General features: G+C 41.3%; 1 protein-coding gene across 2 annotated transcripts in view; it reads left to right on the top strand.

Annotated features, from left to right (window-relative positions):
* Window positions 1–19470, top strand: part of LOC125884972 (neural cell adhesion molecule 2-like) — a 521830-nt gene that overhangs the window by 415609 nt on the left and 86751 nt on the right. For both annotated transcript variants that reach the window (XM_049570309.1, XM_049570308.1), the window contains exons 7-8: window positions 483–652; window positions 11874–12019. In XM_049570309.1, coding sequence (XP_049426266.1) covers window positions 483–652; window positions 11874–12019 — 316 coding nt within the window. The remainder of the gene's footprint in view (window positions 1–482; window positions 653–11873; window positions 12020–19470) is intronic.

Raw genomic sequence — 19470 nt, 5'->3', positions numbered from 1 at the left:
AGCGCTGCAGTCCATAACAGAACGTACACAACAACACAAGCGAGCTCCGACGAGACTCAAACATCGACTGAGAATATGAAGATATTCTTTTTTTGCATGGCAGAGTTTAAGAAGTCATAGCGTGCGAAGAGTTTTGATGACATACTACAAATGATTCACTGAACTATAGATATTTCAATTATATTATGATATCCAAAACAAAGCTTTTATCACACTTGAAGAGGTTTCTATAAAAAGTGCTGTCATGTTTTCACCTGTTTATGTGCTATAGATAGAAATAGCTTCAAAGTCAAGCTGTCTGCATTTAGCCTCTCTTTTATGGGATCAGTTGACACCCAAAGTGCTAAGATTATACATCTGTAACATCAAACATGTGCTGCAGTGTGAATCTCGCAGAGGTCGTTGTGAGGTGTGAGCCGGTTGCCATATTTTCCCTCTCATTGCTTATCCGCATTGTGTGCTTCTTCCTTTTGTTTGTGCAGGAAAGGGCAGCTGCTGGAGCCATCGGAGCAGTATATTTTCAACAGGCTGGAAGGCGGGCGTAGCATGTTAACCATCCGCAACATTCGGCAGGGTGATGGGGGCACCTACACCTGCAAGGCCTCTAACAAGGCAGGATCTCAAGAAAGGGAGATCTTCCTGAAAGTGTTTGGTAAGTGTTGACTTACTTGGCTGCTTTCGGACTGAGTCCCCTACTGTAGCCTATATAAAGGACATTGAACAAATATATAAGCACTTGAGTTGAACACAAGTTGAAATAAAAGATTTAAGACTTTTTCTGTGCACAGATAAGGCTTATTTCCCAGATTTTGTTCACAAATTTCTTAAATCTCTTGTGAGTGTGCATTTCTCCAACATAATCCATAATCCATCCACCTGATAGGTGTGGCATATCAAAATACTGCATGTTTTAAGGGAGCATGCTATTTGCATGCTGACTACAGGAATGTCCATCGGAGCTGTTGAATGTCTATTTCACAACCAATAGCCATCTTTACCATCATTTCCGAGACTTTGGCAGTACATCCAACCAGCTTCACAACCACAGGCCAAGTGTATCCAGACCAGCTCAGGGTCTCCACATCCAGTGTTTTCACCTGCAAGATAGTTCAAGACCAGCTGCCCAGACAGCTGATGCAACAGCTGATTTGCAGAACTGAAGAATTTTTGCCCAGGCTATCTCAGGCTGGTGAAGAAGCTGGATGTGGAGGTCCTGGGCTGGTTTGGATAGACTTGGTCTGTGGTTGTGAAGCTAGTTGGATGAACTGCCAAAGTCTCAGAAATGACACTGGATTATGGATTATGTTGGCGAAGTGCTCACTAACACACATTTAAACAAATTTATGAACAAAATTTGAGCGAGATAAGTCTTTTGTGCACAATAAACGTATTCAGTATTTTATTTCAACTTGTGGAAAGTGTTGCATTTATATTTTTGTTTTGTGTGTATCTGAATACATGATGTTAAACCTTTTTCTTCTGATCACAGAAGCAGAACAATTCTTACATTTGTGACATCATATTCATGATTTAACCTCAGTATTGTATTTGAGGAAGGCTATACTGCAAAAAAAAAATAAGAAAAAGAAAACATACGAATGATAGCAACTTTTGTATAATATCACAAACAAATTGGTTAAGTCAAGTGTTGTCAGTTTCCCAATCTTGCAACCCAGTCTCACTCTGAAGTCACTGAAATCCGTTGCTTGGGCAGTGACTTACAGTGTCACACACCGCCAAAAAAATAGTCTTTTCACGTTGGCATGATACGCACCCAGCTAGTGAAATGCAGTGGGCCAAGAATGAAAGTTAAAGCAGTGGACGTCTGAGTTGGGCGAGCAGGTGGATGGGTCTTACAACCACTGACTTTCACCTTTCATCTGTTTGCTTCCTCTAAGATTGCAAAGCCAAACCTCGTTCTTTTTTCCTAAACCCAACCCAACCAACCTGCGTGTTGGCTAAACGCAACCACGTGCATTTGTTGAAGGGAAAAAAAACATCAATTTGTTGTACTGACGTGAGGCGTTTAGTTTGAGACTGTATATAAACCGTGCATTTCCTCTGAACATGTAAGTGTATTTTGACAGTAGACAAGGCATGTGACAGGCAAAGCTTGTTACATGCACCCAGGGTACCTTGCACGTTGTAGCATAGAAAGTCCATGAACAAATGTAGCTATGTGACGAGGTCGGAGTGTGTTGAATTTTAAGCTGAATTAATGGTTAATGCAAGTGGTTTGGATATTGATTCAGTCGGTGTGACTGCACAGTAGATACCTGCAATGTAGGTTTAGATTTCAGTGAATACAGTGTCGGATTTCATCTACTGATAGAATGGTGCGACCAGGGATGGACAATGTACTACAGCAGCTACAAGCATAGGCTATGTGCTATGGCATAACCCCTGAATGGAAAACTATTCCCCTTAAGACAGTTGACTCAACTTACTCTTGTAGTGTTTAGCCATGAAAAAATTTTTGGAAATACATTTTTTAAAAAGGCATCTCTTTCCGAAAATAAGTTCCCTCTTACTGTTTAAATCCAAAGACCACTATTAACTAATACAGGTACTATTTCTTTGATACAAAAAAGTACCAATTTACATTCACCTACACTGTACTGGCACTAGAGCACAAAAAACCCCAGAGATATCTCAGAATCTAGACAGAGAAAACCAAAACTATCTGCATGTATAGGGACCTCTTAGATGAGTTAGTTGATCTGTCCCTTTAATATGGAACCTGAAATGCCACAACAAAATACTTGAAAATCCTATCATTTAGAAAGTTTGTTTTCATTCAACATTATCTGTCATCTTGTCCTCTTCCAAAGCTTTTAAGCATAATAGCATTGCCCATGACAGTGAACAGTGTTTTATGGTGATCCATAAAGCTTTATTGTAAGGACCTCCACAAATTCCATTTCATAAAAACTGTTTTTTAAAAGCACAAATGTCACCAATGGCCCTCAGCCCACGACAATAACAACTGCATCAATATGATATATCTCTGCTGAAAGGAAATATTTCATTTATTGCTTCATATTTCATTTACTGCACTCCTAATAAAAAATTTCAATTTATATTTTCATAAACCTGCTGGCTATTTCCTCACAGATCACTCTGATAGTGCATATCCGGCTCATGAAAATGTATGGAGATTTGTGCTCGAGTCATCAACATTCTTTCAAGATGTGAGAAGCGCTTGTTCTTCAAAATGCACATTTAAATGAAGAAGTTAAGGGGGAGGGAGGAGTTGAAATGCAGTTGTAAGTTAGTTTTATTACCCCTGACAGCGCAGGTGGGAGGAGAACAGGGCATTTAAGTTAGGACAAGGTGTGTGCGCAGGTGTGTACGTGTTCCTCACTCAGTATTTTATATTTAATGTCTGACATGTTTCTGCCAGCTTTTTTTGGTTTTATGTTAACTTAAAAATGAAATATCAGCCTTAACTTCCCTCCATGATGGATATACTGCAGTTAAGATCACATTTCTAACGACCCAACAAAGATGATGAGACATGACATTTTGTACGGAAGCCCTAAATGGACATGGTTTCAAACATTTTATTTCCTCCATTTCCCTGTAATACCTGTAATTGCTTTATCAAGGGAATGGGATAATTTACTGAAGATAACCAGCTCTGTTTTCCTGAGATAACTAGATATCAAAGCCTAGGCTATACACTCACTGGCCACTTTATTAGGTACACCTTGCTAGTACTGGGTTGGACCCCTTTTGCCTTCAGAACTACTTTAATTCTCCATGGCACAGATTCAACAAGGTGCTAGAAACATTCCTCAGAGACATCGGTCCATATTGACATGATAGCGTCACACAGTTGCTGCAGATTCATCAGCTGGACATCCATGATGCGAATCTCCCATTCCAGCACATCCCAAAGGTGCTCTATTGGATTGAGATCTGGTGACTGTGGAGGCCATTGGAGTACAGTGAACTCATTGTCATGTCCAAGTAACCAGTTTGAGATGATCTGAGCTTTGTGCCATGGCATGTTACTCTGCTGGAAGTAGCCATCAGAAGCAGACAACGTTTTTCCAATCTTCTATTGTCCAGTTTTGGTGAGCCTGTGTGAACTGTAGCCTCAGTTTCCTGTTGTTAGCTGACAGGAGTGGCACCTGGTGTGGTCTTCTGCTGCTGTAGCCCATCTGCTTCAAGGTTCAATGTGTTGTTGGTTCAGAGATGGTCTTCTGCAGACCTTGGTTGTAACCAGTGGTTATTTGAGTTACTGTTGCCTTTCTATCATCTTGAACCAGTCTGGCCATTCTCCTCTGACCTCTGGCATCAACAAGGCATTTTCACCCAGAGAACTGCTGCTCATTGGATATTCTCTCTCTTTGGGACCATCCTCTGTAAACCCTAGAGATGGTTGTGTGTGAAAATCCCAGTAGATCAGCAGTTTCTGAAAGCCTGTCTGGCACCAACAACCATGCCACGTTCAAAGTCACTTAAATCACCTTTCTTCCCCATTCTGATGCTCAGTTTGAACTCCAGCAGGTCGTCTTGACCATGTCTACATGCCCAAATGCATTGAGTTGCTGCCACATGATTGGCTGATTAGCTATTTGCATTAATGAGCAGTAAAACAGGTGTACCTAATAAAGTGGCTGGTGAGTGTATTTGACCTAAATCATCATAGGAACCATTACATTCTGTGGAGTAGTGTCAGATGAACAACAGCATATGTTGCGTGTTAATAATATAGTGATAATATGCACTGGACGGTGGCAGTTATTGACACAGCAGCCAACAACCGAAGTTGTCAAATACCACCACTATGTCAGGGACCATCTACATAAGATACCAACACACAAAGGCACCTTTCGTGGCATTATGACATGCACCAGCTGGCTGCCATTTGTAACAGTGCTGGCAACTGCTGTATTATAAAGTTAAGTAGCTGTTTGTTATTCAGTTCCTCTACAGGAAACAGCACTTCATAATAAAAGATCTGTGTCAGAAATTCACTGTACTTAAAAATAAAGTGTGGTTTTTACAAAGTGGATACTTTAGCAAGTCACTTGCAACCCACTTTAGGACCGCAGCCCACCAGTTGGGTACCACTGACCTAGTGCGCCTCAGGGGGATGAGAACGCATTGGTCGTTCAGTTGATCTAACAGAAACTGTGAGCACCAAAGTAGAATTGAATCAGATTCACTGGCATGGTAAACAAGAGAGGCTCCTAAAGTCTGGATATGTGTCCCATCCTCAGTTATTTATATTCTTCTATAAAGGTCCACTGATCAAAAGAATCAAAAGGGTTCTTTATGAAAAATAATCAAAATTGTGAAAATTTTCATGTGAATCCCATTGCTAACTGTATGCTAACTATATTCCTCAAACGGAGACCGCAGTCCCACTGACAAACGATATTTTTGGTTTTCCAGCAACAGGTTGTTGGGTATGCTTGTTTTTGTTACCTTACTGGCTACAATATGAACATGTCTCAGAGCTTTTTCTGTCTAATTTCATCCTGGGACAGGACCCAGAGTACAATGTGCACCCAGTTTAGAAGGCCAGTGGGCTCTGTTACTTATGTTAATAGCCACCATACTAGAAACTCTGATGGCCTTTTCTTAAAATCATAGGTCAGTGACAGTCATTATGTAATGTAGTACCAAAACAATATCGGTATTATTAGAAAGCTAGGAAGGTATTAAACTCAAGTGTTTTGGGATCACTACGTTTAATTCCACTTTTAATCGGAATGAAAGGCCATTCCGATTAAAAGTGGGCATGTAAACGGTCATTCCGATTGAAAATTAAATCCGATTAAAGGGGGTGGTTTATTCCGTTTGTCATTCCGATTGAAATAATTTTGTGTGCATGTACATGCTCATTCCTCTTAAAGTTCATTCTGATCTTTCTGCGCATGCTCATTTCCTTGCCCTGCTGGCGCGATGACATATATAGCGCGCATAGCAACAGGCTGAGATCGGACTCGTTGCACTCACTGGTTTCCATACGCCAAAGTACAGTCTTCAATCTCCCTTCTTCGACCTTCTACCTCCCTTCTCCTGCTCAACAGACGAAGCATTAGCAGAACAAGGTTGTTGTCGTACTGCTGCTTTAAGAATATAAGCAAAACAAGCCCGAAAAAGGCACTAAGAACAGCGTCGTCAAGCATCTTGTTATCCGAAGCGAGGACAGTGTTTTCTTCCAGTAAACGTAAACACCTAACATCTGCCCGCCCCCTATCCAATCAGAAACCTTCCCTGCCCCAAACCTTCCGCAGACTCGAATAAAGGTGATTAAACTGATCTCCCGTGTAAACCCTCGTTCTGAATGAATATTTCCCATGTAAACTACCTGGAAACACTTTAATTCCAAATGATTTCATTCAGATTTATTTCATTCTGAATGAGAAGCCATCATGTAACCGTACCCTATGACTGAAAATTAAAGCACAAGTCACATATTGATTGGGTGAGGTTACATGATGGCTTCTCATTCGGAATGAAATAAATCTGAATGAGGATCAATGTGATTCCAAATGTTGTCAATCAAGGCCTGACATGGTCTGAACTTGCTTTAAGCCTTGATGTTACAGATAATATATACATTAGCCATCCACATGAGGGCTCAAGTCATCCATCAGTCGTCAGCATGGCATGTCAAGTGTGGTGTAAATCTCAAGTACACTGTTTTCACATGATCTCAAAGTAATTGTTATTTTCAAGAAAACAAGCTATGATAATCTCAGACCTTGAGAAATTGATCTCATTATCCCTGTAAAACAACACCTGCTTTTTCAAGATAAGACAACAAATAAAATGAACTTGTTATCTCAGGAAACAGAGGAAATGAAATGTTTAAATCATAGCAGTTTACGGCTTCCATCATTTGTGGGCATTTAAATGCCGCTGTTAAGGCTTAAATTCTATGATCACAAGTATGCCAGCCAAGCTCAGACAGTCGCTGCAATAAATGTCTCCTTTCTCAAATGTGTATTATTGCATGATTACAGGTGATAAAAAGAGCTCAGGCAGTGAGATTTTCAGCCTGAAATGAGATGAACGATGTGACAAGAGAAGATGTGATTCAGGAGGAGAAAAGGGGGAAATTTATTTCTTGAGTTTTCAGTTTATAAAGCTGCACCAGCTGCTGGATATTCACTCTCACAGATGGGTTTCTACATGTAGTCCCATGACCATGTGTTGCCAGCAAACAGGTTACTGTGGCAATTAATTGCTTGAAGCCGATTCATTCCTGTTTCGCATTCATACACTTCAACACTTTAGCATCTGGGGGCTCGGTATCACCACAGTGTGCTGTGTGGCTGCTGTGTAGAGGCGCTGTAGCAGCCCTCGAGCTGTGAACGCCAGAAATGTTCCAGCTACTATCAGACTGCAGGGCTTGTGCCTGGCTTTTCAGGGTCATTTGTTGCCAAAAGAAAACATCCACCATTTACACTGTTAAGAAGAAGCTGCGTTGCATTATCTGCCCAGTTTTGGTCTTTGGTGTCTTTGACATTATATCCACAGGCAGCAGTCAACAATGTAGCAGAGATAAGTTTACAGCTATCTGAAGCTTCAACAGTACACGTCAGGTTTTAGTAAAAGAGCAAGGTGTTTATTTCTAAACTCCATTTTTCAGCAGCCATACTGGAAGAAATGAATCATAGAAGGAGCAGAGATACACATCTGTCTGTAGCTTACGTCTCTCTGATCTGTTGTCAGTAGTCTGTGAAATACAGCATCCTTTTAATGGCTGTTTCATAATTCAGACAAGGTGGCTGAACACCTCATTGCATTGTTGTCTTTCAATTTTTCTTTCCAATGACAAGAAACACATTAAGTACACTGTTAACTGTTCTTTATGGAACACTAGTGCAGTGCAGACAGGCCAGTTGCCCGTTGCTATTCAAACTCATTGTTTCCCAAAATTCCCAGAATTGTTTTTGCCTCCAACTAAGCCCCATCCACCAAAAACAGCATGCTGTTCACTAACAGGAAAAGGGCTATTGCACCAAATTTTAAACTGCGTATCAGTTCTGTTCTTGAAATATGCAATGGACACACATATACATACATACAGAGATTTCTTAGCAGTAAGCAGAATGGAACAAGACAGCAAACGCGAGTAAATGACATCACTTTTCATCTCAACATACCTCCTGCAATAAACTGCAAAGCACAGATTGATGACATGTATAACAGAGGAGTGTCTGATGGAGGGTTTTTCTGTCAAACGTTATAAGAGGCATCAGGAACGACAGGAGGGAATCTATGCTGACATTTGCTTTGTGGATCTGAGCAGCTGAAACAACAAATACACACATTATCGTTATCAGATATCAGTCAGCACCATATTTAGTTTTCTGATATCTGTCAGCAGGTGGGAGAAGAGCTTTATGTAAAGTCAAATATTGCTATAGAGGGATGAAAATGGTGATACGCTGCAGAAGAAAGCAGCAACTTGGGGATTTTAGACTCTTTTCCTGCATTAATAGACCACAAACAAAGCGTGAAATGTTAATGTAAGCATCACTAACACTCTCCCTTTAGTTTGTCATGAGCCAACAATGAGTCATACCGTAGCAAAACTGTGTCAGAAAGCTCTATCGGTTGTCATTATGTCACTTTCGGCTCAAACACTGACACCATTAATGGCTTTATCACAGTGTGAGGGTAAGACTGAGCCTGCTTTTCATGCACAGAGTGTCAGGACTGGCAACATTTGCAAGTTTAATTATTACAATTGCTATAATTAATATAATAAAGTGTAATTATAGTTATTAACAAATGCCAGAGTAAAATACTCTTGTTTTTAATAAGACTGGGTTAAAAAGAAACTTCATTTAAATTTACGCATCAAACTAAAAACACCCCAAACCTGGAAGGTCAAATTAATTCTGGATTTTTATCTTTTAGCGCAGAAATGCTGCTCAGTTCTTTCCCATTTAGAGTTGAAATGTTTTAGATAATGCGTTATTAATAATGTTCCCTGCAGAGTGGTTTTTGCACCATGCTTGATAAATGAGACGTTTTCCATTTAATATTTGCATGATGAAGGGCATCTGGGGCAAAACGGCTGCAGATAAGGTGGTGATGAAGAACTGGTTCAGACCGGTCTCAGTACTATTAAGAGTTTTATCTGTGTGTGGGAGTGAGCCGCCTTTGAATGCACATTTTTGTTGCATTATAGAGTGAAAGGCTCCACATGCATGTTTATTTCCAACACAAAAAGCCACTGTGAGGTTTAATAGATGTGGACAATCATTTAAAGTGCTCCTCACATCTTTTTCCTCTCTGCAGAAATCATCTTAACAAGCAATTTTGTCTCATTAGGAGGCTTTAAGGCTTATTTTTTTCTTACAACAAGCAAAACTTGGGTTGAGATAAGTTCAGTTGTTTCCGCTGAAGTTTCCTTTTGTCTTCACACAAAACAGAATCAGACAGATTGCTGCGCTATTATCAAGATTTTTTTTAAATTAAGCTGATTTATTTTATAAACAAGTGAAATTACCCATTTTTACTGGCAAATCTCTTTGACTTGTTTTTGGAAGACCAGATTTTAAGACTCAATTTGAGACTAAGTAACTCATTAGAGTGGTTGTTTTTGTTTGGAAACTTGTGTCTAATATCATTCCAGTCACCAGAATAAAAAGTTCATTGTATTGTATGTTTCTGCAAACCACAGATGTGTCACATTTGTGTGTTTCATACGTGTCATATCCGCATATCTAAAGTGAAGTGGCTCTGATTACATGTATATGAGCTGAATTCCTCATCAGGAAAAGTGGTTGGAGAATGGGACCTAGTCAAGACAGCAAGGCAGCAGACAGCAGCAGACCACAGGTTAAGACAGATAAGAGTGGGTATTTTTCAACAGGAGTTCAGGATATGTATAGCCATGTTTGGGGTTTTTTAAAATGGTAGTTAGGGACATGTCCAGCCATCACCCTTGCCCTCGTTTTACCGTCGGCATTTAGATTATTATATTAGGCTAACTGCTAAATCTGTGACATGAGTAATCAATCACACAGAAATATGAATTCATATGTGATTACGACCAGTCTCTGCTTTGTTCTGGTGGTGGGATAGCCAAAGTTGCCTACAGGTTACATCTGTAACAGGAAACCGATGGAATTGGGAGCCGGCGATGTTTTTATTCCCACAGCTGGGGAAATCACAAGTTCGCACCATTTTGGTATTCCTCTGTTTACCTACAGCAGTTGACGAGGGTGTGTCGTGAGCCTGAGCCGGTGTTCGCGCTGTAGTAGTAGGTATATATAGGGCTAGTACATGGTTTTCCTCACTAATAATAGCCTACTGGTTCTCTGTTGGAAACAGCCGATGAAGTTTTCGTTAGCCGTTCCTATCCTGCGCACCTGCACGGCATGGTGATGAACTGTCTAACTGATTTCTGTTGGCGTGCTGTCTTGCAGGCCTGCACGGCGGAGTAATACTGGCCAGAAAATAGTCCCAATTGATAGCAAGGTCTGACATAATGCGGGGATGTTTTGAAATTACTGAAATGGTCTAACAAAACACATGCATACTTTTTTGTAGCTTAAAACTTTTTGGTTACGTGTCCCCCCCCGTACATCTTCAGAACTACTTTTTCTCCAGTAAGCTACGGGCCATTTCTCAGAGCAGGAGGCTCGTTGAGAGTAGTGACACCGTCACATCAGAGCTACAGATGGTCAACGTTTCACACAACTTCATGTCCAAAAACCTGAACTATCACTTTAATATACAGGAAGATATCACTTAAATCAGAAAAAAACACCAAAAATATTTTAGAGCCTGTACTAAATTTCTCAAATGAGATTTTTAAGGAAGCCAAGTTCTTCATAGTTTCAAAGGTATCTTGAACCCTGTGGTTAGGTAAGGCTCTATTCTTAGGGCATTGATTTATTCACTGGAGGTCCTTGCAGGTATGTGTGTGTGTGTGTGTGTGTGTGTGTGTGTGTGTGTGTGTGTGTGTGTGTGTGTGTGTGCCTGTTTGTATGCTTGTGTGACCCCATGTTTTGACAAGCTCCCAGAATCCCCAGAGATGGCTCCTCCACCCCGAGGTTGAAGCCATGTGAAATTGCCAAACACTCCTTAGATCCCCCCTGGGCGGTGTTAAAAGCCTTCACTACAGTAGTCGCTATTTTCCATTCAGTACTCTTTTCCTTTTGGATTTTATGCCATGCTACCTTGCAAGCACCCTGTTAAGGACTTAAGTGCAGTGTGTGTGTGTGTGTGTGTGTGTGTGTGTGTGTGTGTGTTGAGGGGATCCATGATTCATGTGACATGCACTGTGCCCTTGACATGCGTGGTGTTCCAGGGCTTGCTTAGAGCATCTTATCAGGAGGCGGCGAGCGGGGAGCAGCTCCTAACGGCACGCTTTGCAGCACTTATCATGGTGCGACTCACACGGTGCTGGAGAGGCCTCCTTCCAGACAAAAATCTATATTTATTTAAAACTAAAAAGGTGGAACGCACACAGGAGGAGGGGCGCTTTTATATGTTTTGTGCTTTAAAACTTCAGCAAAGTCAGTTTTTGTGTTGTCATCTAGGCCAAGGCATCTGCACAAAATAGGCCAGAGGGCATGCTTTCCCGCTATGCCAAAACTGTGGAGTACGACTGCAGTGTATAAATGATCTTGGCCTAGACTGTCAGCAGGAAAGTCATGCATCAGCTCTGTGTTTAAACCCCCGTGGTATAGCCTTCATCTCCCCTCCCTTATGAGTTAGATCTTTGACAGTTTCTCTCCCGCTCACCCTTTTACTTACTCAGACCTCCCTCCTCCCTCACACCTCCTTCCCGCTGCCTTTCAATCTATTCTTCTTCTTCACTCACTTATCTAATTTCTTTCTCTTATTCACCTCCTCCTCCCCTCTCGTCCTCTTGTGGCCTCCAGTCCAGCCCCATATCACCCAGCTGAAAAACGTGACAGCCGTAGAGGGCAGCGCCGCCATGATCTCCTGTGTGGCTGAGGGCGAGCCTCTGCCCGATATTTCCTGGAGGAGAGCCAGCGACGGCCAGACCTTCGTGGATGGAGACAAGGTAGAAACTGCCAGAAAGTCCATCTGGCTGTGTGTGTGTGTGTGTGTGTGTGTGTGTGTGTGTCATTATACAGAACAAGGGCTATAAGTTTGGGCACATAGGAAAAAACTTAAAGAAAATATAGGACATGGAGATGGAAAAAATCTGCCAGTTTTGCATAACATACATATAAAGTTTGTTTAATAACACACAGGAATTTACAAAAATGCATATGTATGTGTAGATGGCATTTATCTAAATTAACGTCAGTTCCACCATAAACCAATCCCACATAACAGTAACACAAAAAATACCATATAGTAGAGAGACCACCTCCCTGACAAGGTGTCATCACACAGCAACACATTAGATAATGTGGCAAAAAAAAATAAATCTTCCTCTGCCGTCTTAAATTGCTTCTGATAGCATTACCGCATATGATCGAAAGCAGCCAATCACAGCAGAGAACTCTCTAACACAGCTGTCATCACTGCTCATGAACTGCAATGAAACTGTCAAACAAGGCAGCGCTGATCAAAAACGAGTCAAGATTCTGTTACTGCCTTGTCTTTTTCTCATCTGAAGTATTTTCTGAAACATATTTTAGCGTACTGTTTAGCTGTAAAAGAGAAAGTTTGCTCCAGCTGGTTGGCAGGGCTTGGTACTTTGGTACAACATGGGGGCCAGGTCACAAACTTTCTCGTTTCACAGCCAAACAGTACACTAACATTTCTTAAAACATTTTAGGTGATGAATTACAGTTAAATCAGGAGAGACAGAAGAACGAAGTAAAGATGATATTTATTACAGAATATGAGTGTGTACATTAACAGATGATTTATGCCATTTACGATTTAACAGAGGTCTTTAGCGCTTGGACACCAAAGGGAGATATTTTGTGATCGAGGGACATCTGAGTGGCAGTAAGATAAATCCCCCCCGATGGACTCCAGACACGGTTGGTGGTGGCTGCTGACTCTGAGGCTGATGAGGCTGATGAGGCTGATGAATCCGTAAAGACTAGGTGGTAATCGGGAGATGGAGGGCGCACACAACGGCAGCAAGAAAGAACTACAAAAGAGAAAGAACCATATTTATAATGAGGAGCAGTAAGATGATAGGCTGACAGAGAAGGTGTGTCGCTGTGCTATTGGTTGATTGTGAATCAGCTAGAAAACAGCTGATGACAGACCCAGACAACGACACCTAGAGGTAGTGAGTGAGCATACCTGCAAGGAGTGAATGGCAGGGTGAGAAAGAAACTGAGAAGAAGCTGCAGCTTATAACACCTGCCCTTTTATCAGCACATCATATTCAGCAATCGAAAACAAAACAGGCAAACAACACAAAATAGCACCAAAAAAAAGTTGATTTTTTTTTTTATGTTATTATTGTCAACATATCAGGTAATAACATAAAAAGTTTCTTGCACTTAAAAAATATTTCTTTTTTCATTGGTTTTACAAGATATTTTCTTGTTATAACAAGAAATTTAACCTGTTATAACAAGTTTGTTGTAAAAAATAAAAAGAAAGAAACTTTCGTTGGTATAAAAAGATACGTTTCTTGTTATAAAATGAAAATATCTTGTAAAAATGTGAAAAACTTTTCACGTCATTACCTGATACCGGTCATTTTTTATGGCCTGGCAGTTCTGTGCTTCTGTAGAAATACACAAAGCAGTACCAGAATCTTACTTTATATTTGATAAGCTCTGCCTAGTTTGACAAGCAGTGACTGGCATAAGTGACAGCTGCATTAAAGACTCCTCTGCTCCGATTGGTTGTTTGTCTTCAGCCATGGCAGAATCAAGCAAATGCCATTAGAAACAGTAGCAAAAGGAGAAGGGACATGATTTTGTCTTATGTTCTTCTGTGTGGATGTAATGAGAGTTTCAGCAAACATGACAACAGGTTGTTGGTGAAGATTCTTAGTCATCCAGGTCATGGTAATCTTAAATGCTATATCGTAGGCAATTGGACTTGCTTTAGTTGCTTGAGTTTCCAACGGATTTGAGTTCAGATGGCCAGTCCATTTGAACTGGATGAGAGGTGAAACGTCTTCAAGCAAGTCCAATTGCCTACGATATAGCACTTAACATGACAAAAGGTTATTTTCATAAATGCTTACTAACATTTTGGCTTGTGGCCATTAGTATGTCAATAACTCACCCAGTGTTCTTCAATGAATTCTTGAAGAAATCTATGCCTCCGCTGCCATGAATGAAAAATCCAAAAACACTGCAAATTATATATGAATTAAAGTCACAGGGGGACAGCTATAACCAATAGCAAAACTATATCAAAACAGCCATATACAAACTCTCACACACCTCTTGCAGTATAATTTAAGTCACATTTATCCAGTCGCATGCTCAGTACTTCCCAAACCAATATATTTTTTCACGAAAACCATACAATGTAAAAGACTTTTGCACATGAGTAGCGTGCCCTGGATAAATGAGACTTGGATTATACTGAAAGAATAGTGATGTGACATTCGCGAACAAGCCGAGTCTTTGAACCGGCTCTTTGAAGTGAACGAGTGAACGAGCCAGTTCCTAATTCACGTTGTGTTGATGACCCCCCTCAGTTAGGAACGAAAGGTAGGAAGCTAACCCACTATCAGCACTTGCTTGTATTGGCAGGCTTGTTGTTTATAAAGGGCGTTGCTATGGCTACACCAAACTTTACTCTTCGTTGAACCCACTAACACCCGCCCTCCACACACACACACAGCAATAACCCAACCCAACGAACGAACTTTGAACCGGCTCTGCAAAGTGAACAAGAGCCAAAGAACCGGCTCTCACAAGTGAACGAGAAATCCCATCGCTATGAAAGAATTGTGTGAGAGTTTGTGAACAGATGTTTTGTTATAGTGAAACACAGAATTCTGTGACTTCAATTCATCATGAATCTTCTCTGTTTTTGGATTCATCGTTCACTGAAGGTGTGCAAGAAAACATTTTCTTCAGGAAATCAATGTAGCATTTTGGGGGGCTGAGTATTCCTTAAAGATGAAGCCATGTCTACTTGAAGCCCCTCGTCACTGGATGCATATGTCAGTGAGGGTCTCCAGTTTTTGACATGAGACAAAGACTGGAGAAAAGCAAAACCTGTTGATCGTCTTGTAACCTCTCAGCTCTGTCAAGGAACTGTTGATAAGTTGTAGAACTTATTTTCCCTCTATCCTCTCTACCCGGAGGTGAAGTTTTGATACTGGTAGTCACATGCTGACATCAAGAGCTGGAAGCTTGTGTGGCTGCTTGCTTCTGCATTTGTTGAGTCTAAGAAGTCAACAGCAAAGGAGTTGAGGTGCTTTCAGTCGTTGTGTATTTGCTACCGCTGCCAAACTGTTGGAAACAATACAGGAGCTGATTTTACTGTTGTTCAAGTTTCCAGAGTTGTGCACCTCCTCACCAGCAGAGAGTAAACATACTAATGAAGAGAAATTGTCTCGGAGCAACACCAGTTTCAAAGTTTGATTATCTGGCCTTGGCAAATAAAGGTTTATGATCTTATTTTTGCAAAGCCTGCTATATTAATCTTGTCATACTGCATTGCATATTCCTTTGTTTCAAGCATACTCTATTTAGCTGTGATTATAGTAGGTGGCCTTTAACTACACTGCTCAAAAAGTTAAGGTAACACTTAGTGGTCACAGTAAAACACCAGGTCAGTTGAACAGGGATATCAATCTGTTCATTTAGGAGGCACAAGTGATTGTGAACCAGTTTCACCTGCTTTGGTGCAAATCAAAGTGACAACAGGTGCAAAGAAGAGGCAAAAGCAAGACAACACCCAAAAAGGTAATGCTGTTCGAGTTGCTTTCCCCTTATCTTTCCTGACTGATTGTTCTTTAGTTTTGTGATCTGCTAGTGTCCCCACTACTGGTAGCATGAGGCGGTATCTGCAGCCCAATCAGGTTGCACAAGTAGTCCAGCTCCTCCAGGATGGCACATCCATAGGTGTGGTTGCAGTCTCAAGAGCATGGAGGAGACACCAGGAAACCGGTCATTTCATGAGGAGAGCTGGACAGGGCTGTAGAAGGGCATCAACCCAGCAGCATGACCGGTATCTGATCCTTTGTGTGAGGAGAAGCAGGAGGAGCACCGCCAGAGCCAAAATTACCTGCAGCAGGCTACTGGTGTGCATGTTTCTGACTTAACTGTCAGAAACAGACCCCATGAGGGCCAGACATCCTCTAGTGGGACCTGTGCTCACAGCCCAGCACCGTGCAACTCTATTGGCATTCACCAGAGAACACCAGGATTTGCAGGTCCAACACTGGTGCCCTGTTCTCTTCACAGATGAGAGCAGGTTCAAACTAAGCATATGCGACAGGCATGAAAGAGTCTGGAGACGTTATAGTGAACGTTATGCTGCCTGTAACATCATCTAGCATGACCAGTTTGGCGGTGGGTCAGTGATGGTCTGGGGAGGCATATCCTGGGTAAGTTATCAGCTCTGTGTTGTAGGGTCCTGATAACACCTAGCTTGTGTTCCAGTGGGTGGTGAGAATCGAACAGTAAGTATTGGTCTGTGTGAGTGGGTTTCCTGTATACCCCAATGTGGAGGAAGGAAACCCACTCACACAGACCAATACTTACTGTTCGATTCTACCAGTTATCAGTTATACCTACCAGCGCTCATGGCCAAGGGAAGGAGCATGAACATCTGAGGGAGGCTCTAAAAACTTGTGGTTACCCTAGCTGGACCTTTGTGAAATCTGTTCCAGAAAGAACAAGGTGGGTGAGGAAGAAAAGAGCAAGCGCAATAACATTGTCATCCCCTATGTGTCTGGGGTATCTGAAAAACTTGGGAGGATTTTCAGCAAACACCGCATCCCTCTGTATTTCAAACCCATTAACACACTCAGACAAAGACTGGTACACCCAAAAGACCTTACACACCAGTTTGTCAGACTAGTTCCAGCCTAGTCAGACAAGCATGAACTGATGAAGCCTCTTGGATAAGAGGTGAAATGTCTTCTAAGACAAAACTAAGTCCAGTTGCGTTTGATTCAATTGCCTTGAGATAACTATGACCTGGATGAATGAGAATATCCACAGGCACGTTACGTCATTTTGTTCTCAACAAACTATACAATGCACATCAGTGAAGATTTTCAACTTGAATAATTAATTCATCAAGATCTGATGTGTGATTTAAGTGTCCCCTTAATTTTTGAGCAGTGTATATTAGAAGGATCAGGGGTAGCTGATAGTCATAGAGGGGAAATATATGAGTGGAAGATGCCAGGCTTAGGGAGTAACAGATAAATGAACTTTACCTTCACTCAGTTGTTAATTGCAGTTCATGTTATTTAGTCCAGCCTCTGTATATTGGCAAGTATGCAAACTATATTTTATTCATCCTGAATGCCATCTACATAATACAATGCCAATGTCTTTGCATAGTTTGAAATGTGTCTTTGAATAGGCCATTACTGTCCCGTAAAAACCTTGTATTTGCCAAATGTCAACTTCAAATGCAACACACTTTTCATCTGCTGTCACTGAGCTTCACTAATGAGGTTTTGAAAGGTTTAGATAAAACAAAGATGTCCTAAAACCACCTCGACTCACACTTGAAGACCAAGACATTAAAGCCCAAAAATGTTTTTCTTTTGCGTTTGTCCTCACGATGACCATTAAGATGTCACTATTTTTATTTATGTGGAGAAAATTGGACTGTTTGTGCTTAGTCTGGTTGCACACTAAAAGAAATAGCTGACATTAACAGGTAATTACTTGTATATGTGCTCATAAAAATAAAAGCAGACATAATCATTCCCATCTGCCATACATGAAATGTTGCAATTAGAGTCCTTTATTGCTAGCAGAGCTGCTCATGGGTTGTCTAAAGGCAGACGCTGTGATGTTTACATTGAGTAGATGATTAAGCCTCGTCCTTGCTTTTGACTCTCGAGTGGAGAGCTCATGTTATATACAGAAGGCAGAATGCAGTACAGTGCATTTGCTTTTTCATACTATAGCCAATATGGAGTGTCTCAAAGACTCTTTTAATCAAAGCTGCGCTCAAACAATACATGCACACTCACCTTGGTCTGTGTTTTTTACAAGCAGTGTTTAAATCTCTCGACTTTGCTGAGATTATTATCTCAAGGGAAATCAGCATGCGCGTTTATTTTGATTAGCTCTCGGCGCAAAGAAGCGGCAAGAACCTTGAAGTTTTCAGGGCAAACGTTAATACTTTCAATTTACACTTTGGTTTCTGCCTCCCTTTGACTCGGCGACATTTGTATGTAATCCAAATAAAGAAGATGTGGAGACACTAAGCTTGTGTTGTGTGTGTTTTTTTTTTCTCTCTCTCTCTGCATCCATTATTCACTTTGTCCGTGAGAACAGCCTCACAAATCAGAAATTGAATGAGCTGCAGCCGCATTTTCTCGGGAAAGTAATTATTCTCGAACGAGCTGCCATCAATGTCAAAACCATATGCACTTCCATCACAGCTTCCCCGGCAAGAGGGGACTGAAGCTTTCACAGACCAAAAAAAACAAACAAAAAAAACAAAGATGGCAGCCATTCTTTTGCTCACAAAAAAGGTCACCGCTGAGATAAATGAATGTGTGCATTGGCTCGAATCGCTCGGGTTGATAAATCACAGCCGAAAATGAGAGTAAGTGCTTCTCTTCCCACAGCAAATGCAATTATGGAAATGCGTAGTGCAAACCAACACACCTAAACATACGCAAAGACAAACATGACTTGAGCGGCACGAGGCATGATGGATGGCCACAGTCATTTAGGTTTAAGGCAGGATGTTCCTCTCTCAATTTGCTCTCCAATCTGCATATCCAGTCTGCACAGACTTCTCTCTTGTTGAGAGACATTAAGCTTCAGAGGGCTTAGTTTTACTCACTGCATAATGTTGCTTCCATTCTTCTCATTCTTTGCCAACTAACACCTTGACCCTCGGTAAGAGAACATAATGGGATGCAGTTCCTGGAATTTAATTATTGAGCGAGGTAGGATTTGAGTACAGGGTATTGTTTCGCTCCTGTGGTATTGTTTCACTTAGCAAAGCACGCTGTATCCTGGTCTGGTCAGGCAAAACATCCAAAGCTAAAGAGCTACTGGCGTTAGACATCTGGTCCCAACTGCTAAAGCGGTGATCAGACAGAGCAAGGCATACCGCACTGCCTTAGTTTATTGAACCTTGGCCCAGTGCTTTTTTCAGCTGGTTGCATAGTCCAGCTCGGACCAAAGATCCACAACGAGACAAAACCGTTTTAGAATGTCACAGAGAAAAGTTGCAGCAGTGTGAACTGGCCATCTAAGTTAGACTCAAGCTGGCTGATGGTGTCACCTGCAACTCCACTGGTCAAATCACCAGCGGCTGGTCTTAGAACATAAGGTACCTAACCTGTTTCAACAGGTTTGTAGTGAAGTCTGCTGGTCAAGTCAAAATGACGTCACATGGCGTGCTTGCTTGCTGCGGCAG

The sequence above is a fragment of the Epinephelus fuscoguttatus genome, linkage group LG24, assembly GCF_011397635.1.
Source record: "Epinephelus fuscoguttatus linkage group LG24, E.fuscoguttatus.final_Chr_v1".
Lineage (NCBI taxonomy): Eukaryota > Metazoa > Chordata > Actinopteri > Perciformes > Serranidae > Epinephelus > Epinephelus fuscoguttatus.
This window is presented reverse-complemented; position numbering and strand designations above follow the sequence as displayed.